The sequence below is a fragment of the Phyllostomus discolor genome, chromosome 4, assembly GCF_004126475.2.
Source record: "Phyllostomus discolor isolate MPI-MPIP mPhyDis1 chromosome 4, mPhyDis1.pri.v3, whole genome shotgun sequence".
Classification (NCBI taxonomy): Eukaryota; Metazoa; Chordata; class Mammalia; order Chiroptera; family Phyllostomidae; genus Phyllostomus; species Phyllostomus discolor.
The window spans coordinates 23510307-23528804 of record NC_040906.2 but is presented as its reverse complement, the minus strand read 5'-3'; the positions used below and the strand labels follow the sequence as shown (position 1 = coordinate 23528804).

Here is an 18498-nt window from a genome sequence, read left to right as displayed (position 1 = left end):
CCCCTAACACCTTAATTTGATTCCTTCTACTTAAAATTATATTATTTTTTGTATAGTTGTTTATTGTTCACTCTACTGTGAGTTTCATCACAGCTGAGATTCTGTTTGCCTCATTCATCTTAGTATGTATTCATCTTCGTACAAGTGCCTGGTATAGAGTAAGTACCCATTGCATTTTTGTAGGATGAGTGGATAGATGAATGAATGAATGAATGATTATAGGGCAAAGAATTTAGACTGGACCATCAAATGCCAAGGACTCTGTTCAAATCCTTGCCTTCTCTGCACCAACTTTTGTATTGGTCAGTTAGACTTTCAGCAGTAATTCTAACCTGAGCCTTTCCTTTTGCTGGTTTGGGATTCAGGGATATCCTGGGTTTGTCCGACTATGTGGTGGGTTGTCTGAGAGAGTCCTTCATGTGGGAGGAGCATGCGGGAAAATCCACATGAGAAAGGATTTTAAAAGTTTTCACTGCACCTATTTGGAGATGCATGGTTTTGTTTGAAAAGCTGGTGATGTGGTCTCTCCGAACAAGAGAAGGCATTTGATCCCAAGTGAAGTCTTAGATTCAGAGGGGAATTGAGATCTTGAATAATAATCATATTCACCATGACCAGAGCAGAAGACACATGACCTATTATGTCCAGCGAACTTGTGGAGCGAACAGTGGGAGTGGTCAGCTCCTGAGTACAGGTGATGTGGATTCCTGGAAACAGAGAAGGAACTCGTTTCTGGTGGAGCCAAGGGCTTGTGTAAGTTCGGTTTTATAGGAGAAGTGAAAAATCAAATGGTAGAATCCAATGGTAGAAAAGCTGTTTGAGGACATGATGGAGTTAAGGAAGCCACTGCTCACGTGTGATTCTGCTGAGACATCCACTGATTGGCTTATCTTATCTTTATTGCGGGAGCCAACCCCTGGGTGCGTTCCCAGAGACACTTCATCCATGGACCTGCAGGACAGGCCCAGGACTCCCTGGCCCTGTCTGCAGAAGAATGAAGCCTCTGCTTGGGACCCTTTGCCTCTTGGGGATGCTGGTCCATAGCGGGCTGGGACATCATAGGTGAGTGGGAAGTGGGAAGAGGGGCTGACTGTCATGATTTACATTGTCCAAATGGAAAAGTTTTCTCAAGATAAATGCAGGGGGGGGGGGGTTCCTCTATTCTTATCCCCACACACTACTGTAGGATGAGAACAAGGAAGATCACTGAACTCTTATCATTAAACGTTACTCAAATAATCTTTGAATAGATGAGTAATAAACATTTTCTGCCACCATATATGATAAATACCAATAGAAGTGTCATGTTTTGTGATTGAAAAAGGAAATTACAGTAAAAATTCTGTCCCTCATTTATATTGTTTCTTATTAGTAAATCGCATTATTCTAATTATCAAGAAAAAATGCTTAAAGTATCTAAAAACACCAAATAATATCACAAAGAGGCCATTACTGTTAACATTTCTAAATAGCTACCTAGCCAGCTAATTATGTATATAGTACTCTGGCCAAAAATTTCCAGTTAAATTATGTGATAAAACTTTTTCTATGACATTGATAATTCATTTATGACACATTATTGTTACTTGAAGGGGCATTTATTTGATTTCTACTTTGTCATTTTCACAAATAATACCATGATAAGCATCCAGCTACAGTAATATTTCTTGCAAAGTTTTGATCATTTTCTTAATATAAGTGGTGAAAATTGTAATTGCTAGGCCAGGAACTGAAAAAATTTTAAGAATCTTCCTGCACATTGCCAAATTGCCCTCTAGAAAAGGCGTGTCCGTCTATACTTCCAAAGACAGTGTATAAATGTTACGTGTTTGCCAATTTAGTAAGTGAAAAATACCAACAGATGACTTATTTTGCATTTTGCTGATTTCTAATAAGGTTAAGCATTTTGTCTTGTTTATTACTCATTTTACTAGTTTATCAGTTGCACGTTCATGTCATTTGCCAATTTTTGTGTTCTTTCCGTATTCATAATGAATTATTACTTAAAACTCTGAATATGTGTCTCTCTCTGTGTATAGTGTAGTTACCATATAAAGTTTCTCTTCTCTTGTTCATACGTAACTCAATATTTTGCTCATTTGATACATCTCATCAAGCATATGTAGTTACAAAGTATTTCCTCTTTTTCTTCAGGTTAAAAGAATCTTGCAATTAACTGCTCTCACAGAGCAAGATTTTTTGCCCACACCCCTGTGTGACCTGAACATGCCCTTAGCTTCACAGATGGTCTGATGTCAGATACGTAAAGAAAGCCCAGGACTTTTTTGTGATGTCAAAACCTGTTTGAACATCACCTTCTTAGTTTTTCCCATTAGTTTACTTGGTTTTATACAAATACTACATTTATCTTCCCTGATAAAACTATTCATTTGTAAACTAGAGACAAAGACTCCTATAGTGTGCAAAAGGCTTTGATTGGAAAAAAATATCATCCTCTTTAAAAATATCAAGAGTCTTAAAACTTACACATTTTTTGACCTAGTATTCCTGTTTCTGGAAATCTAGACTAAAAAAATAAATAAAATCATGGAAAGAATCTATGCACTGAGATGCAGCCTCATTGATGACATAAATATTGTATTAAATATTACAATGTTTGGAAACAACCTAAAAGTACCATATTAGGTTGTGTAAATACTGACATATATATTAATGGAATATTATTCATCCTTTAAAATAATGATTATGATAAGATTTTAATAGCATGGGAAAATACATGTTTTGTGCTAAAGGAAAGATGCGGGATACAAAATGTAATGGCACACTTAGAAATGGCACACATACAAGAAAAACTATGTACCAACGTGGTAATTGGTATCTTTGTTGGTGATTTTTTTCCTTTCCCTCAACTGACTATTCTTCATTTTGCAAGTTCTACAATGAAGATGCATTGAAACTTTTATTTAAAATAATGACCGCCGTGCCCAGGTTAAATCGCAGAAGCGATTCAGCTCAGGCAGTGGAACTCCATGAAGACGGCGTCCATTGGAGAGCCCTGTGACTGCGCCTGACGAGAACTCTCCCCACCTGCTAGCCCTGATCCTAATGGGCTGTTTTCATTTTATTACCACTTACTGATATACAATAATGTTCACTTTTATATGGCTCTTACCGACTCAAAATGTAAATTAGCTGTCATTTTTATATTGTTTACTCACTAGGAGTTGTGTAACAATAGTGGAGAAAATCAGCTAAGAGAGATCACAAGTTTTGTAATCTTTCTCGTAAAGTGGACTCATATATATTGCCTACTCCCAATTACAGTGTAATTTTGTAGAATCATTTGGGACTTAGCAGGATGAGTCAGATGCCTTGAAAGTGTTCATTCTCTTTAACTTACTAATTCTTCTTCCTGGAATATAACTCAAGGAAATAATCAGAAGTGAGTATAAAGATTTATGCAAAAAGTAATTAAGTCCAGAATTATTTAAAATAGAAAAAGAAAAAACACAACAAATAAACCCCAAAGATGAAAAAGGAAAATAGCTTTAATATCCAGCACAGGTGATAATATTTAAATAAATGATACTATATAATATATACTTACAATTAAATATTAGTCATTAAATATAATGTTTATAAAGAGTTTTTATGGCTTTGACGAAATGTCTCTGGTAGAATACAGAATATAAAGGAGTTAATACACAATTAAATATAGATATAATCTGTACTGTTTAAGAAAAAAAATATGCACAGACAAAAGACTGACAGGAAATAGGCCAAAATACCAACAGTGGTCAACTCAGGAAGGTGAGATTATTGATGATCTCCTTTCTCTTTCCTATTTTCTCCTCTCTGTACTTTTTAAACTTTCTGATATATGCATGTTCATTTTGTAAGCAGGGGAAAAATTTTTGAAAATATTTTGCTGTCATGAAATACTTATGAAACGATTTCTTACGAAGTATGTAAAACACAAAGGTTGCCTCAATATTCATTAGGGTTTTATTTTGCTTTTGCACACATCAAAATTTCATCAATCTTTGATCTTCAGTATGTATTAATAATGTACCCTAAAGGATCATTTTCTCTGTTAGACATTTTATGAATTCTTATTCTAAAAGAATACCCAAAGTATAATAATCTTTTCATTTGATCGGTGACATGGGGCTAGTGATACGTTAGCAGATGAGCTACTTTTCCCTCCTTCTCTCCCTGCATTCGGCAGCACCTGAGAAACTGCACCGAAACAGGGATCTGCCTTCACTAAGGACATGGTTTAAACGCTGCCTGAGCTGAGTACCCAGATGTGTGCGGGTTAAGTGTTGTGTTTGACTTCATGTGAAAGAGATCAGCAGTTTTAATATCAGAGGTTTTCATTCAAATTCCAGACTGTTCACTTTTTTTTGCATGGGACATGGATACAGTCATTCAACACGGGCTCAGGAGACAACACACTCATACATCTTGCAGCCCCCCAGCCCTGCTCCTCCATGTACCCATTTCCCACCACCGAGAAGGGAACTGGGATAAGGAGAGGCCCAAGCATTCGCTGACCTAACGAAGGAGGGAACAGGGCTGCTCTGACAATGACCACGGCTGGTCCCAGCCCTGTTGTGACAGCATCTCCCGTGATCTCACCTCCCGGCAGGGCGTGACAGGCAGGACACTGGTGTGAGGAATGAGGAAGAAGGGAGGGCGGAAAGGATGTCCTTCTCATTGGCTGTCCCCTCTCCTCTCCCATTCCAAAGACGCAGTGAAATCATTTCCTAGTGACCTTACAATGTAAATATTCGTTTTGCTCTTTGTAGTCCAAATCAGAGAGACAACATTCTTACACATGGACTGATAAATGTTTTATGCCTCTTTTCTGGGTTATAATAAAAGTGTAATTTAGTCTGTGTAACAAAATCTTCAGAAAAAAAAAGAATAACCTGGGAGAAGAGTATTCACCTAAAGGAGATAAATGGCTTTTATCCTCTAGGTGTCATGCATACGGCTTTCCGCTACCGTCTACATCCACCTTCCCATCCTCCTGACACCCCAGTTTCTTCCCGGCCTTTCATCTGCCTTCCTGCCTTTGCAGATCACTGGTGCAGCAGACACAAAAGCTTGTGGACACGACAGTGACTCCATGGAGGAGCCTGGAGACCTATTCTTATAACAAGTACCACCGCATGGAGGAGGTGAGGGAGAATACATGGTGAGGGGTGGTGGTGGGCGTCACTTACTGTAGACCGTGTGGGGACGGTTCACTGTTACTATCCGCCCACCGGGGAGGCTCAAAATATGAGGTGGAGATCTGCCTAGTCACTGAGGTCAAGAATTCCCAAACATTACCCTTCCTACCCCTGACCAGCACCACTGGAGCTACAGATGCTGGTGCTATGAAATAAAAAAATGCAAACCAACAACACAAAGAAGAAAAGAACACCCTAACCGGTCATGCTAGTGTGAACATGGACCGGAATTAACCTTTACTCTTGTTTATCAAGTTCTTAGCCAGTTTAAGCAGGGCACGGCCAGTGTGTACATGGGTGTGTGAGGCGGGGAGGAGAAACCTTCTGACTCAATCACATTTCACGGAAAATGTGATATTTCTTGTGGGATGCATGCAAGAGACAGCCTCAGCAGTTCTTAAGGGAAAAACAATTCTTTCAAAGAAATATTTGTATTGCTACTAAGATATGTTTGGTGATTTCTAGAACTAATTACAATAAAAAATTAAATTAAGTACTATCTATGCAAATAAGTAGGTGTGAGTGGGTGCATGTGTGACATTATGCAAAACTATTTGAAGTGAACATTTTTTAAAATAGAATTGCTGGTTTAAAGAGTATACACATCTAAATTATTTATATAAATGTACACGTTGCCCTCCAAACAGGATTTACCAGTTATTCTCAATATTTGGGAACATGTTAATATTTTCCAGAATTTTTTTTCAAATAGTACAAGAAAGATTTGAAGGTATGGCAGGCATCCCATCACATCCTGACCACTGTGTGATGTCTTATGTTCGTGAACTCCCTCATCCCAGCCACTCTCTCAGAGCCCCACATTACTGACTTGCGGGCAAAAATGTAAGACCCTTCTTTTCTAAGCCTGGTGTGAGCCTTGCAATTAAATCAGCATCCATTCGGGTCTGCCCGGTTTAATCAAAATGATTGACTGGAGCTTGATTTAAGCGTCTGTTGGCATATTCTATGAAGGGCTTACCCACCTTTTTTCTAAACTTGGAACCACGGACGTTAGCAAAAAATATTGTTGAGATTCATAAAGATGGAAGAAGATCCCATAAAACAAGCCTTCATTAAATTTCTGGCATGACTGGGTGTCACATGGAAGCTAAGTCTGGTGGCCTTTTGAAGGATGTATTGTGTAATGTTTCTGAAGTGTGATCAGTGGAAATTGTTAATTCTCAGTAACTTCTCTGTAAAGATAGACAAGGTGTCCTAAGACTTACGGCAGAGTCGATCTGTAGAGAAAATGGGGGGGGGGGGGGGCGGTAATAATTCACTGGTTTTGTGTTCTAGCTTGTTTAGCACACAGCTGTTGTAACACAGAGCAAAGAGTACAGAGTTCATTATCTTAATGAAAGAAGCAGTTATCTTAATTAGAGGCGAGCAAACAATCTTCTGATGGATAACTGCGGTCTTCCCTGGCTATTTCAGATCTATCAGTGGATGAGCCAGATAAGCGAGAAGTACCCAGATGTGGTGACACAGCATTTCCTAGGAATGACCTACGAGACTCGGCCCATGTATTATTTGAAGGTGAATGAAAAGGCTGAGAATTGCGTTTCTGGGCAAGAGGGGTCTCCCTCTCCCATGGTATTTGTTTGCTATTCAGGGGCTCGAGTAGAAATGTAGACAAAGTTAAAAGAGGCGGTGCAAAAATACCAACACACACACAAACAAGAAAACACCCCTGCCTTTTCTACCCCCCAAATGGGCTTTTAAAATTCAAAACTTGCAAAGGGTTATATGTTAATCATCTGGGTGAAATCAAGGTCTCGAGTAAAGAGAACTGGGAATAGCTGGGCTTAAAAACAGAAAGGCCCGGAAACAGAAGAGTTTATACCTTTGTTGCCTCCACGCTGGGCCTCCCTCCTTCCCACTGAGACTGAGGAACTTAGAATCATGAATGATGGAGCTGGACAGGACCTTAGACATTTTGACTGAGCGGCTGGCTCTGTGAGGTCTGGGTGCCTCCGCTGTTCACACAGAGATGAGAGAGGGCAGACTGTGTCAGGGAAAATCTCCCACTCATGCCTCAATCACAGCCCATTCATTTTTCAGTTCTTTCATGGTGTGGTTAAGGAAACCAAGACCCAGAGAAGTGAAGTAACTTATACAAGGTCACACAGCCAAATAATAGCATAGCTGTGGGGATAACCCAGTCTCCAGTTTCCCTACGTGGCTTTTGGTGGGGGCATGGGGAGTCAGCCTGTGGTCCTAAGCACAACAGCTGGGATCACTCATAGGAGAACAAGAGTAGCTGAGGGAGGGTCATATTGGTGTGTATCTCTGCCAGCATCCTTGCCTCATGCTTGAAACCACCCAGTGGAGTAAGGAAGGGACCTCTAGGGAAAGAAAAAGCCTGATAACTTTACACAGTGGCTTACAATAATAAGTGTGTGCTTGGTAACGGAGCACAGATGTTCCCTCCAGATCAGCCAACCATCCGACAACACCAAGAAGATCATTTGGATGGACTGTGGAATTCACGCCAGGGAATGGATTGCCCCTGCTTTCTGCCAGTGGTTTGTGAAAGAAGTAAGTGTCTTCAGCTTCCTCGTAATGGTTAACCACAAATCACCTGCCACGTCTTGGTCGTGGAGGAAGGCTGCTTCATTGACATGTTGGCATGGTAACTCTCTACTGAGCTACTCCTCCTCCCCAAGGGAAATGGAATTAATAAGTATCTTCACTGAGCTGTGAGGTATTCTGATCTCTTCCCAGTGCTTTCAAAATTATTTTTAGTGGAAGACAACCATATCCCAATGTAAAAGAAAATACGTCTTGGAGGTCAGAGATGAGTGAACCCTGGCTCCGCCTCTTTCAAATAGTCTTGAGCAAATTTTCTGACACTAAGAGCCCTAGTTTTTCATTTGTAAAAGGAGTAGAAAATGGCCACTTCAGAGGTCTGTTGTGTGGATTAAGAGATTACCATATGGAAAATACATAGCACAATGAATTTTTGCAAATGACCTATCTCCTTCCCTTGAGGGAACAAAGAACCTTCAAAAGTCAAATATTTTTGTGTGTCAGTCCTTTCAGAAACCCAAACATAAGGAACTGAACCCACAAAGAGTAGTTCTCAAGTGGTTCCTGGAAGCATCAATGTAATTGGGATCTTGTTAGAAATGCCAGTTGTCAGGCTCCGCCTCACCACCTCAGACCTAGTGAATTAGGGGTGGGGGAGTTGGGGGGGAGGGGCTGGAGCCAGGCAATTTGTACTATAACAAGTCCTCCAGGAGATTTTGATGCATCCTGAAGTTTGAGGATCAGCACCCCAAACAAGAGGCACCTGAGGTGGGTTGGAGGGTGGGGGATGGAGAGTGGAGGCTATGGTCATTCCTGAGGAGGAAATGAAATCATTTAAAAATTAAGGCGAGAAAAGACCTCTTCCCAGGATGATTCCAACTGGTTCTCTCTTAAATGTCCAGATTCTACAAAACTATCGAGACAACTCAAGGATAAGAAGGCTCCTTACGTACCTGGACTTCTATGTGCTTCCGGTTCTTAACATAGATGGCTATATTTATACTTGGACAACTGTGAGTACATTGAACTTGGTTCTGGGATGACTTCATAGACTAGATCTTGACTGCAGTTCATTTTTCCTGACCTCAGTCATCGCAGCTATAAAACGTTTTGTGGTCACGTAAAAAAAGAAACCCTGTTTGGGATAAAGCTCAGCCTAACATATTTAAGCCAACAATTGAAGCTCAGTATTGAAGAGGCCTTTTTTAGAGTTGAAGTCCAGCACATTTGTGTCTGATTTTGTTTTTGACATGTTCCCAGCTTTCCAGACAGACATGTTTTCTCCAACTGCATCTCCTTAAAGTCTGTGGGTTGCCTGCCACCTGCTCAGGAATATATGCATGTAAAATTCCTACATCTCCCCATGTCCACCCCCAGGAGCACTAGGGACCCACATGATGGATACGTACAAACCCAGCCTTCGTTTGTCATTGTGATCATTCACATAGGGAGCACACATCTCCTAAAGCTTTTCATTTAGCAAACAATTCCCCCTCATGAGTGTTTCTAAATCATGTAACCCAACAAATAAGAGCCCGTGTTTCTAGAGAGTATGCATTCTTCCCCCTCCCCCAACACTCCCCCTCACCCAAGGCCCTTCATGGGACCCCCTAGCTCTGCAACAGCCTTTTGCCCAGCACGCAAATGCAGTCCCTCCCTCTGCACATGTCTGGCGAAACCTGTCTTTATCCTCATCTCCACGCATCAGTCTTCTGCTTCCAGAGTGGTGCAGAGACTGTCCCTGGTGCATCTGGAACAGCCTCGTTCCATCTGCCAAGCTATTTCCCTTTCATCCTGTATCACTTGGACCTAAAAAATGGTTCTCTGAAGCTTTCCCTGATCACATCCACCAGGCACTGCTAATCTGCTCGAGAAAAAAAGCCAGACTACTTCCCCCAGTATGAGGGTTTACATTGCTTCTGTGACTGGGGGTTGGTAGACTGTCTGCAAGACTAAAAAGTGCATGCATAACGTTCATCGTGTTAAGGGCAAGTTCTTCTAGACAATCCTAGGAATGACTTTTTATACCTGAGGACCACCCATCACTCCTAACATTGTGATTTATGAGAACTTAGAATGGCGACCCCCCTGTGTTCCCCTGCGCAGGACCGGCTTTGGAGGAAGTCCCGTTCATCCCATGATGATGGTGCGTGTTTTGGGACAGATCTCAATCGAAATTTCAACTCATCCTGGTGTAGTAAGTACAAGTTTAGTAGATAAATTGATGGGGGGTGGGGGGAACATGGACCTGAAAAGCCAGAAAAGAGGTGAATTACCAGAGATACAACTTTTGAAAATAAACATCTAATTTTGTACAGCTGGCTGGGGTTCCTGGCCTGTGTGTTCCCTCTAAAGGGATGGTATTAAAAAGCAGCAACACGCAAGTGCAGGAGTCTCTTCAAGGGAGGCTGGCTCAGCTAGGGCCAAGAAGACCTAAGCCAATGTGAACATGTTTGAAATGCATCACTTTGTCCTGAAATATATGAATTATCACAAAAAGAAGAAAAAGCAGAGAATTCTCCCTGCACGCTATTTCACAGCAGGGGAGCAGAGGTGAACACGGCAAACACAGTCTTGTCCTCAATGTGCGCAGGGAACTGGAAGGAAATGAAGCAGTAGGAATGGCTAAGAATGGTCTGGTTAAAAACCAGATAGCAAGGGTTAAAATTCAGATATACAGGCTGTGTGAATCTTGGAAAAATTACTTCACTTCCCCATTTTTGTTTTCTCTCATTTAAAAGATGGGCCCAGAGTGATACCATCTTCCCAGGAGGTTGTTGTGGGGATTCAATGAGATGCCGCTTAGGAGGGGCTGACCACAGGCCCAGCGTGTAACCAGGGGCTCAGCTGGCGGGCTCTCTATTATTGGTGAGGAGGAGAGGTGACTTCAGCACTCGCAAAAGAGCTCTAAGGAGACTCAAACCAGTAAGACAGCGATAGAGACACTGAGGCCAGGAAGACTTTGTTGGAGTCTGACATTAGGAGCCTGAGAACTGGTTCCCAGCTATTTGTTTCATGGCCCACCACAAGCTCAAGTTAACGATGACTGAAAATGCCATTCCATTTTACACCTTCCTTCCTGGGCCATGGAAGCCCTGGAGTTCATTTCTAAACCCGAACATCAGCCCTTCTGCCTATCTGAGTTCCTCCTCGAATGAGGACCCAAGTTGACTCACGTATCCAGAACTAACTTCAAGACAAGCGAGGTTAAGCCCCAGCCCCACCCCCAGTGGCCTTGAGTGAGGATGACTCCCTCCCCTGTGTCAGTCCCCCACTGAGATCATGGTGCCTTCTCTGCCGCTTCCTGTGTGTTCCAGGTATCGGCGCATCTAAAAACTGCCTCGATGAAACATTCTGCGGGGCCGGCCCCGTGTCGGAACCTGAGACGAAAGCTGTCTCCGGCCTCATAGAGAGCAAGAAAGAGGACGTTCTCTGCTTCCTGACCATACACTCTTATGGGCAGCTCATTCTCACGCCTTATGGCTACACAAAAAATAAATCCAGTAACCACGAGGAGCTGGTAAGACCAGAGCACCCGAGGCTTTAGGGAAGGCTCAATAGGGTCCCAGCTTTCCTTTCCCTGATTTCCATTCCCCAGATTTTTGGCCTCAGCCCTGCTTTTGTTCTCAGTTCTTCCTTTGTATTTCTCCCACTTTTTGCACCTTGCCAGCCACCTGCTGGGAAGGTTGCAGGTTAAATGCTGCTTTACCTACATTAATTAACTACCTGTTTCATAAAATGTCAAGTTGGGAGACATCTTAGGTATTCATCTATAATATAAATGAGATGATTATGTTAATAATCTGCAGGAACGTGCTCTCATTTTTGTAAATTCTCTTGAAGCTCCGTTCAGCAATTATAGCTTTTGAACCGTGCGTTAAAGAACCTGCCAGCTGTTAGTGGAAATCGGCATATCTAATATAACACGGCTAAATCATATCTGCTCTCTTCTCTGCTAAACACAATGCTTTATTTTCTTCCAAACGCTGCCTCTAGTATTTGCTAGGAGTATTTGTAAGGGGAAATGCCAGTGAAACCCAAGGCCGGACAGGAAAAGTGACCCTCATCTCATCCGGGTCCTTCCCCTGAAGCTGTGTTTAGCTTGCCCATCGTGGGCAGAGTTGCTGAAATGACCAGGCTCCCTGCCCTTGTGTGAACCGGAGAGCAGCAGGCACACGTCAAAGAGAGAGTAAATTTAGGGTTGTAATATTTGTGTCTTTAAAAAAAATACTTTTTAAACTTTTAATTGTAGTAAAACATATATAACATAAAATTTACCTTCTCAACTACTCTTAAGCAGACTGTTCAGAATATTCACATTATTATGCAACCAATCTTTGAGACTTTTTTATCTTGCATAATGGAAACTCTATACCCACTAAACCACAATCCCTGTCCCCCTGCCTCTGGAAATAGCCATTCTGCTTTCTCTTTCTATGAGTTCGGCCACTCTCGATGCCTCATGTCAGTGGGACCACACAGCAGCTGTCTTTTCATGACTGGTTCATCTCACTCAGCATAAGGTTCTCAAGGTCCATTCATGTTGTATCGTATCCGAAGTTCCTTCTATTTTAAGGGTAAATAATCTTACATTGTATGTAGAGAGCACATTTCCTTTGTTATCTATCAGTGGGCATTTGACTTGTTCCCACCTTTTGGCCATTTCAAAAAATGCTTCTGTGAACATACGTGTACACTATCTCCCGAGATCCCACTTTTAATTCTTTTGAGTATATAAGCAAAAGTGGATGCATCGTATGGCCATTCTATTTTTAATTTTTCAAGGAACCACCAAACTGTTTTTGATGGCAGTTGCACCATCTTTTAATTTCCAACAGTGCGCAAGGGGTCCAATTTTTCCACATTCTGACCATCACTTGTTATTTTATGCTTTTATTTTTTAAAAGAAACTCTTCATTATCAACACCTGCTGGGATGGATGGAGACTGACCTTATTCTGTTCTTAATTAAGGTCACAGAGGACTGGGACCCACGGGTTCTCTGGCCCATCCTGCCCCTCTTCCACTGGAGCGGGGCCCATAAAACACACGTCTGGGCACAAAACTGAAAAGCACCACAGAGATTTCCTGAGGGTGGTCTTTTCCCCAGTAGTCAAAAATATGTAGTGGTACCCTCACCCTCTTGCAAAGTTTTTGGACATTTGTACTACGTGATCATTTTGCAAGCTATGTGAAATAACTAATATTTGCCTTGGACTTTGTAATTTACAAGAGGGTTTTACAGTCATTATGTCATCTGACCCTCATGACAATACAACAAGCTCCCTTTGGAGATGTAGAAATCGAGACCTTGAGTTTTCTACATCACCAGAGCTCCTGTGGACAGCGAATGGAGGAACCGAGGCTGGAACCGATACCTTCAGACTCCAGGGGTTACATTCCTCAGACCACCTCGCACTGGCTCAGGGGGTGTTTACACCTTCCGGGAACCGTCATCAGTCTTGATGCTCATTGCACTGTGTCCTAGTTCCCCCCCATTTCTTAGCCCTGGGTTCCATTTCTTCATTTAAAAAGTCTGCAGAGACAGAGATTTCAGCTGACAGACCCAGAACCCTCCTTATTCTTCGGTTTGTGATATTTGTCACGGATGTTTACTTCCTACTTAATGGGATCTGTGACAAACATACATGAACCACCAAAGACAGGCCACTGTAGATCTTTGATTAGACGGGCTCTCCACTAGCAGAAAAAAGAGTCCCAAATATTCCAGTATTTTTCTAGGGAATTTCATTCCTTTCTTGGTTCAGCAAAACAGATACTATGTGACCATTTTGCAAGATCGAAAGGTTAGAGAGTCTTCTGCTGCTAATTGGCCATCTGGGTAGAGGCTGCTGGCCACAGGCCAGAGGGGGCAAGAAGGCAGGAGAGGCCTGGAGCTGTGACGTCACCATTATTGGAAGTTATTGGAAGGTAACTAAAATGGGAATGACAGACAAACTTTTTTTTTAATCATTGTTCAAATACAGTTTTCTCCTTTTTACTCCCAATCTAGTCCCCCCTCCCACCCTCCCCACTTCCCTCCAATTACCACCCTCCCCTTAGCTTATGACCATGTGTCCTTTAAGTTTGTTCCTGTGAACCCTTCCCACTGTCCCCTTAAATTCCCTCTTCTCTCCCCTCTGGTCACCGTCAGCCTGTCCTCTATTTCAGTGACTTTGGTTATATTTTGCTTGTTTCTTTGTTTTGTTATTTAGGTTCCTGTTAAAGGTGAGATCATATGGTATTTGTCTTTCACTGACTGGCTTGTTTCGCTAAGCATAATGTTTTCCAGCTCCATCCACGCTGTTGCAAAGGATAGGAGCTCCTTCTTTCTTTCTGCTGCATAGAATTCCATTGTGTAAATGTACCATAGTTTTTTGATCCATTCATTTACTGATGGGTATCTTGGTTGCTTCCAGCATCTAGCTATTGTAAATTGTGCTGCTATGAACATTGGGATGCATAGGTTCTTTTGAATTGGTGTTTTAGTGTTCTTAGGATAGAGTCCCAGCAGTGGAATTGCTGGGTCAAAAGGCAGATCCATTTTTAGTTTTCTGAGGAAGTTCCATACTGCTTTCCATAGTGGTTGTACCAGTCTGCAGTCCCACCAGCAATGCACTAGGGTCCCCTTTTCTCCACAACCTCTCCAACACTTGTTGTTTGTTGCTTTGTTTATGATGGCCATTCTGTCTGGTGTGAAGTGGTATCTCATTGTGGTTTTAATTTGCATCTCTCTGATAACTAGCGATATTGAACATCGTTTCATGTGTCTTTGGATTTTCTGTATGTCCTCCTTGGAGAAGTGTCTGTTCAAGTCCTTTGCCCACTTTTTAATTGGATTCCTTGTCTTCTTAGAGTGCAATCATGTAAGTTCTTTATATATTTTGGAGATTAAACCCTTGTCTGAGGTATCATTGGAAAATATGTTTTCCCATACAGTTGGTTCTCTTTCAATTTTGATACTGTTTTCTTTAGCTGTGTAGAAGCTTTTAATTTTGATGAAATCCCATTTGTTTATTCTTTCCTTTATGTCCCTTGCTCTAGGGGACACGTCAGTAAGAAAGTTTCTTCGTGAAATATCTGAGATTTTCCTACCTACGTTCTCCTCTAGGACTTTAATGGTGTCACGTTTTATATTTAAGTCTTTTATCCACCTTGAATTTATTTTTGTATATGGTGTAAGTTGGTGCTCAAGTTTCATTTTTTTTGCACGTGGCTGTCCAGTTCTCCCAACACCATTTGTTGAAGAGGCTATTTTTATTCCATTTAATGTTGCTGCCTCCTTTGTCAAATATTAATTGACCATAGAGACTTGGGGTTATTTCTGGGCTCTCTGTTCTGTTCCATTGGTCCATGTGCCTGTTTTTATGCCAGTACCAGGCTGTTTTGATTACAGTGGCCTTGTAGTATAGTTTAGTGTCGGGTATTGTGATCCCTCCTACTTTACTCTTCTTTCTTAAAACTGCAGCAGCTATTCGGGGTCGTTTATAATTCCATATAAATTTTTGAAGTGTTTGTTCTATGACAGACAAACTTTTAGCATTATAGGCAGCAACTGGCAAACTGAATTGAGAAAGATTCTTTAATTCGGTGTCTCTTACAGTCTCAGGTACTAAAGAGTTAGCATAAACAGTCATTTTAAGAATTTTCAACACAAAGACAGTGTAAAAATGATCCCGCCTGGTCTGAACCTAACTGAAGCCAGCCAGCAGTGGTTTTAGTTCTGGGGGTGAGCTTCGATAGAGCGCACAAAGACACAGTCGAGCGAACTCTGCAAGGAGGTTTCCATTTCTAGTGTTATTTACAACCACTGAGTCTGGTAATTAATCTCTATGTATTTACAAAACCATACATGTGTAGAAATCATGATAAATATTGTGCTGTGTGACAGACAACTTGGCAATCACTGTGCAGGGGAAACATAACTATATATAGCCTTGTTCTAAACAGCTCGGAAATTGGAATAGCTGTAAGAATTCTAATGTTTTAGGGGCTCAGATTCTTTCCATTTGAATTCTTCCCATATCAGCCTCATATCCCACCCCAGGCTCCCTCCTCCTGTACACAGGCCAGGGCTGTAACCCACCACCTTAGAAGGTGACAATAGTCCATTTCAGAGGTGATGAGACTGAAATAGGGTGACAGCTCTGGAACTACAACTTGCTAACTATTTGAAAGAAGAAGAATCAAAGATGATTTTTCATTTTCTGGAGGAACATGATAAGCCAGAAATGTGAAAATCCCGCACTTACTGGGCTTGAGTGTGTTGAGTCTGAAGTACCAGCGGGCTACCTTGGTATAGATGTGCAACAGGAAGTGCGAAAGCTGGTCTGGAACTCCTAAGATGGATTTGGACAAAATACCAGTCCCTCTGGATTGCTGGTTTTATTTTTAACACCAGATATCTGTCTCTGCATTTCCCACCTCCAGATCCAAGTTGGACAGAAGGCAGCAAATGCACTGAAAGCAAAGCATGGAACCAATTATAGAGTTGGAGCGAGTGCAGATATTTTATGTAAGTATCTTTTTTTCACCTCTTCAATAGTATCCAAGGCACCAAAGAAGTCAGTGGACTTTGGGGAGGGGGGCAGGCAGGAAAGGGAGAAGAGAGTTCCCAGGATCAACAGGAAGTTTTACAAATCAAAATGGCCGTAGATAAAAGGGAGTCTGTGCGAATCCAGAATTATGCTCTCCAGGGATAAGGTGTGAGCTCAAAGAAAAAAATTAGTACACTGGCTAAGACCAGAACTCCCTCTGGCTTCAGTTAAAAAGAGCTGGCAGGGAGAAGGCACAAGGGTTAATGTGAAGGACGTTTTCCAATGAGCTTTGGTCTGTTGATTCAGTTCCCAAAGAACCCATCAGGCTCATCAAGCAGAGCAGGTGGGGCCTGGAGAAAAGATCCAAAAAAGAAAAAGAAAAGACATAACTTAGTTGGAAGAAGTGCACACTCCTTTTCCTCAACACCTATCACCATTTCCCCCACCCACCAGATGACCACCTAGATAGTATTTACATGATATTTTTCCTGATGGCCATTTTGTTTCTGTTCCTTTATATGTCAGTTTACTCTTGTCTTAAAATATTAGATTTTCCAGCCTTTGATTCAGCTGAGAAACTTTGCCTAAACCTCTGCTATGTGCCAGGCATAATCCTCAGAGCTGTGGGGGTAGAGGGGCCTGGCGGAGGGAGACAGGGAGGCCAGACAAGAGCCATTCCCACCCTCCAGAGGCTTCACATCAAGGAGAGGGAGGAGACAGCTAGCCGTGAGACCCTCACATGAAGGAGTTGTTTATTTCTCTGGATTGAACCTGTACTCCTGGGATGGCTGACAGAAATCTGTGCTTTCACTATACAATTTCTAACTCTGCCTTCATGGTTTCATTGGTAGATGCCCTCTCAGGGTCTTCAAGAGACTGGGCTAAGGACATTGGGATCCCCTTCGCATACACCTTTGAGCTGAGGGACAATGGTACATATCAGTTTGTTCTGCCTGAAGATCAGATTCAGGACACCTGCGAGGAGACCATGGAGGCTGTGCTTTCCATCCTGGATGACGTGTATGCCAAATACTGGCACTCGAACAGCGCTGGGAGGGTGACGTCTACCACTGTGGCGCTGAGCCTGCTAGTGGCCTTCATGTCTCTTTTCTGAGTCCACCCCTCCCAGGCCTGCTCAGCCCCGACGGCATGATGTGCTTGCAGAGAAGGTGTTTCTCTGTGGTCATAGAGGAAATAAATAATGTAAATAAAAATACCATTTCAATAAAGATAAATCGTGTTTGAATTGTAATGTTTGTTTTGCTGATAAGTAATTTTTTATTACTTTTGAAGAGTATAATATTAGTTATTGCTGCCATAATGCTGCAAACCTAACCTCTCTAAAGTTCAAAGACTCATGCATCCATCAGTCAGTTAGGACCAGCGTGGCTGATCTTGGCTGTGCTCACATCTGCACCCACAGTCAGTTTTAGGGAAGCTGTCCTGGGGTTGGGAGATTTTTTTTCCTATTTAAATTCTTTGAAAATTTTGTTATGCCTTTGAACCAGGTTTGCACTTAATTTTGTGTTACTGAGTTAGTAGCAGCAATCAGAAGATAAGTTGTATAATCTCTATATATCTTGCTGATTTTATTTATTTGCTTATTTGTGCAAATATTTTTTGGACAATCTATTATGTAGATTTTGCTAAGCTCTGGGGTTACAATGCTGAATGAGGCAGACATAGCCCCCGTCCTCTTGGAACTTCTATTCAGGTGAGTTTAGGGGGTGAGACCGGAGGTGCTGGCCATAAACAATTGGAATGGACACAGTGTTGCCTATCAGGCAAATCTCAGCTCAGGGGGCCATAGTAATCCGGAACACAGGTAAATAAGCTAAACAGCACAGCTTGTGACAGGTGCTATGAACAGAAATAAGGAGTAATTAGAGAGGTAAGCAAGGGCCAAATTATATGCTTACATGTCTACAGGCATTTAATTGTGCTATCTTGTCTATTAAACTGCAAGTGTTCTTAAAGTAGCATCTATGACTGTCATTTTCTATGTATCTCCATGTGACACCTTGAAATGGTGCTAAGCACTCGTCAGGCTTTGAACAAATGTTGTAGCGCTGATTGAGTGACAGGGCATCCTTGGGTGTTCAGTCACCCATTTCCAAGTTTCCTTGTTGGTCACGGACACAATACACTCCTTGGTTGTAACCCTTTTATTGCCTTTCTTTGTTCTTTCTATTTCTTTGCATTTTGCCCAAGTGCGGCTGATAAGGGTCAAAA

General features: G+C 41.9%; 1 protein-coding gene across 1 annotated transcript; it reads left to right on the top strand.

Moving 5' to 3' along the window:
• The first annotated feature begins 783 nt into the window (after positions 1-783).
• CPO (carboxypeptidase O) lies at positions 784-17454 on the top strand. Its single transcript, XM_028510102.2, has 9 exons — positions 784-1062; positions 5048-5147; positions 6636-6737; positions 7635-7739; positions 8633-8743; positions 9837-9927; positions 11048-11250; positions 16160-16244; positions 17118-17454. Exons 1-9 carry the CDS (start codon positions 995-997, stop codon positions 17378-17380), a joined length of 1128 nt encoding a protein of 375 aa, XP_028365903.1. The 5' UTR covers positions 784-994; the 3' UTR covers positions 17381-17454.
• The last annotated feature ends 1044 nt before the right edge of the window (positions 17455-18498 follow it).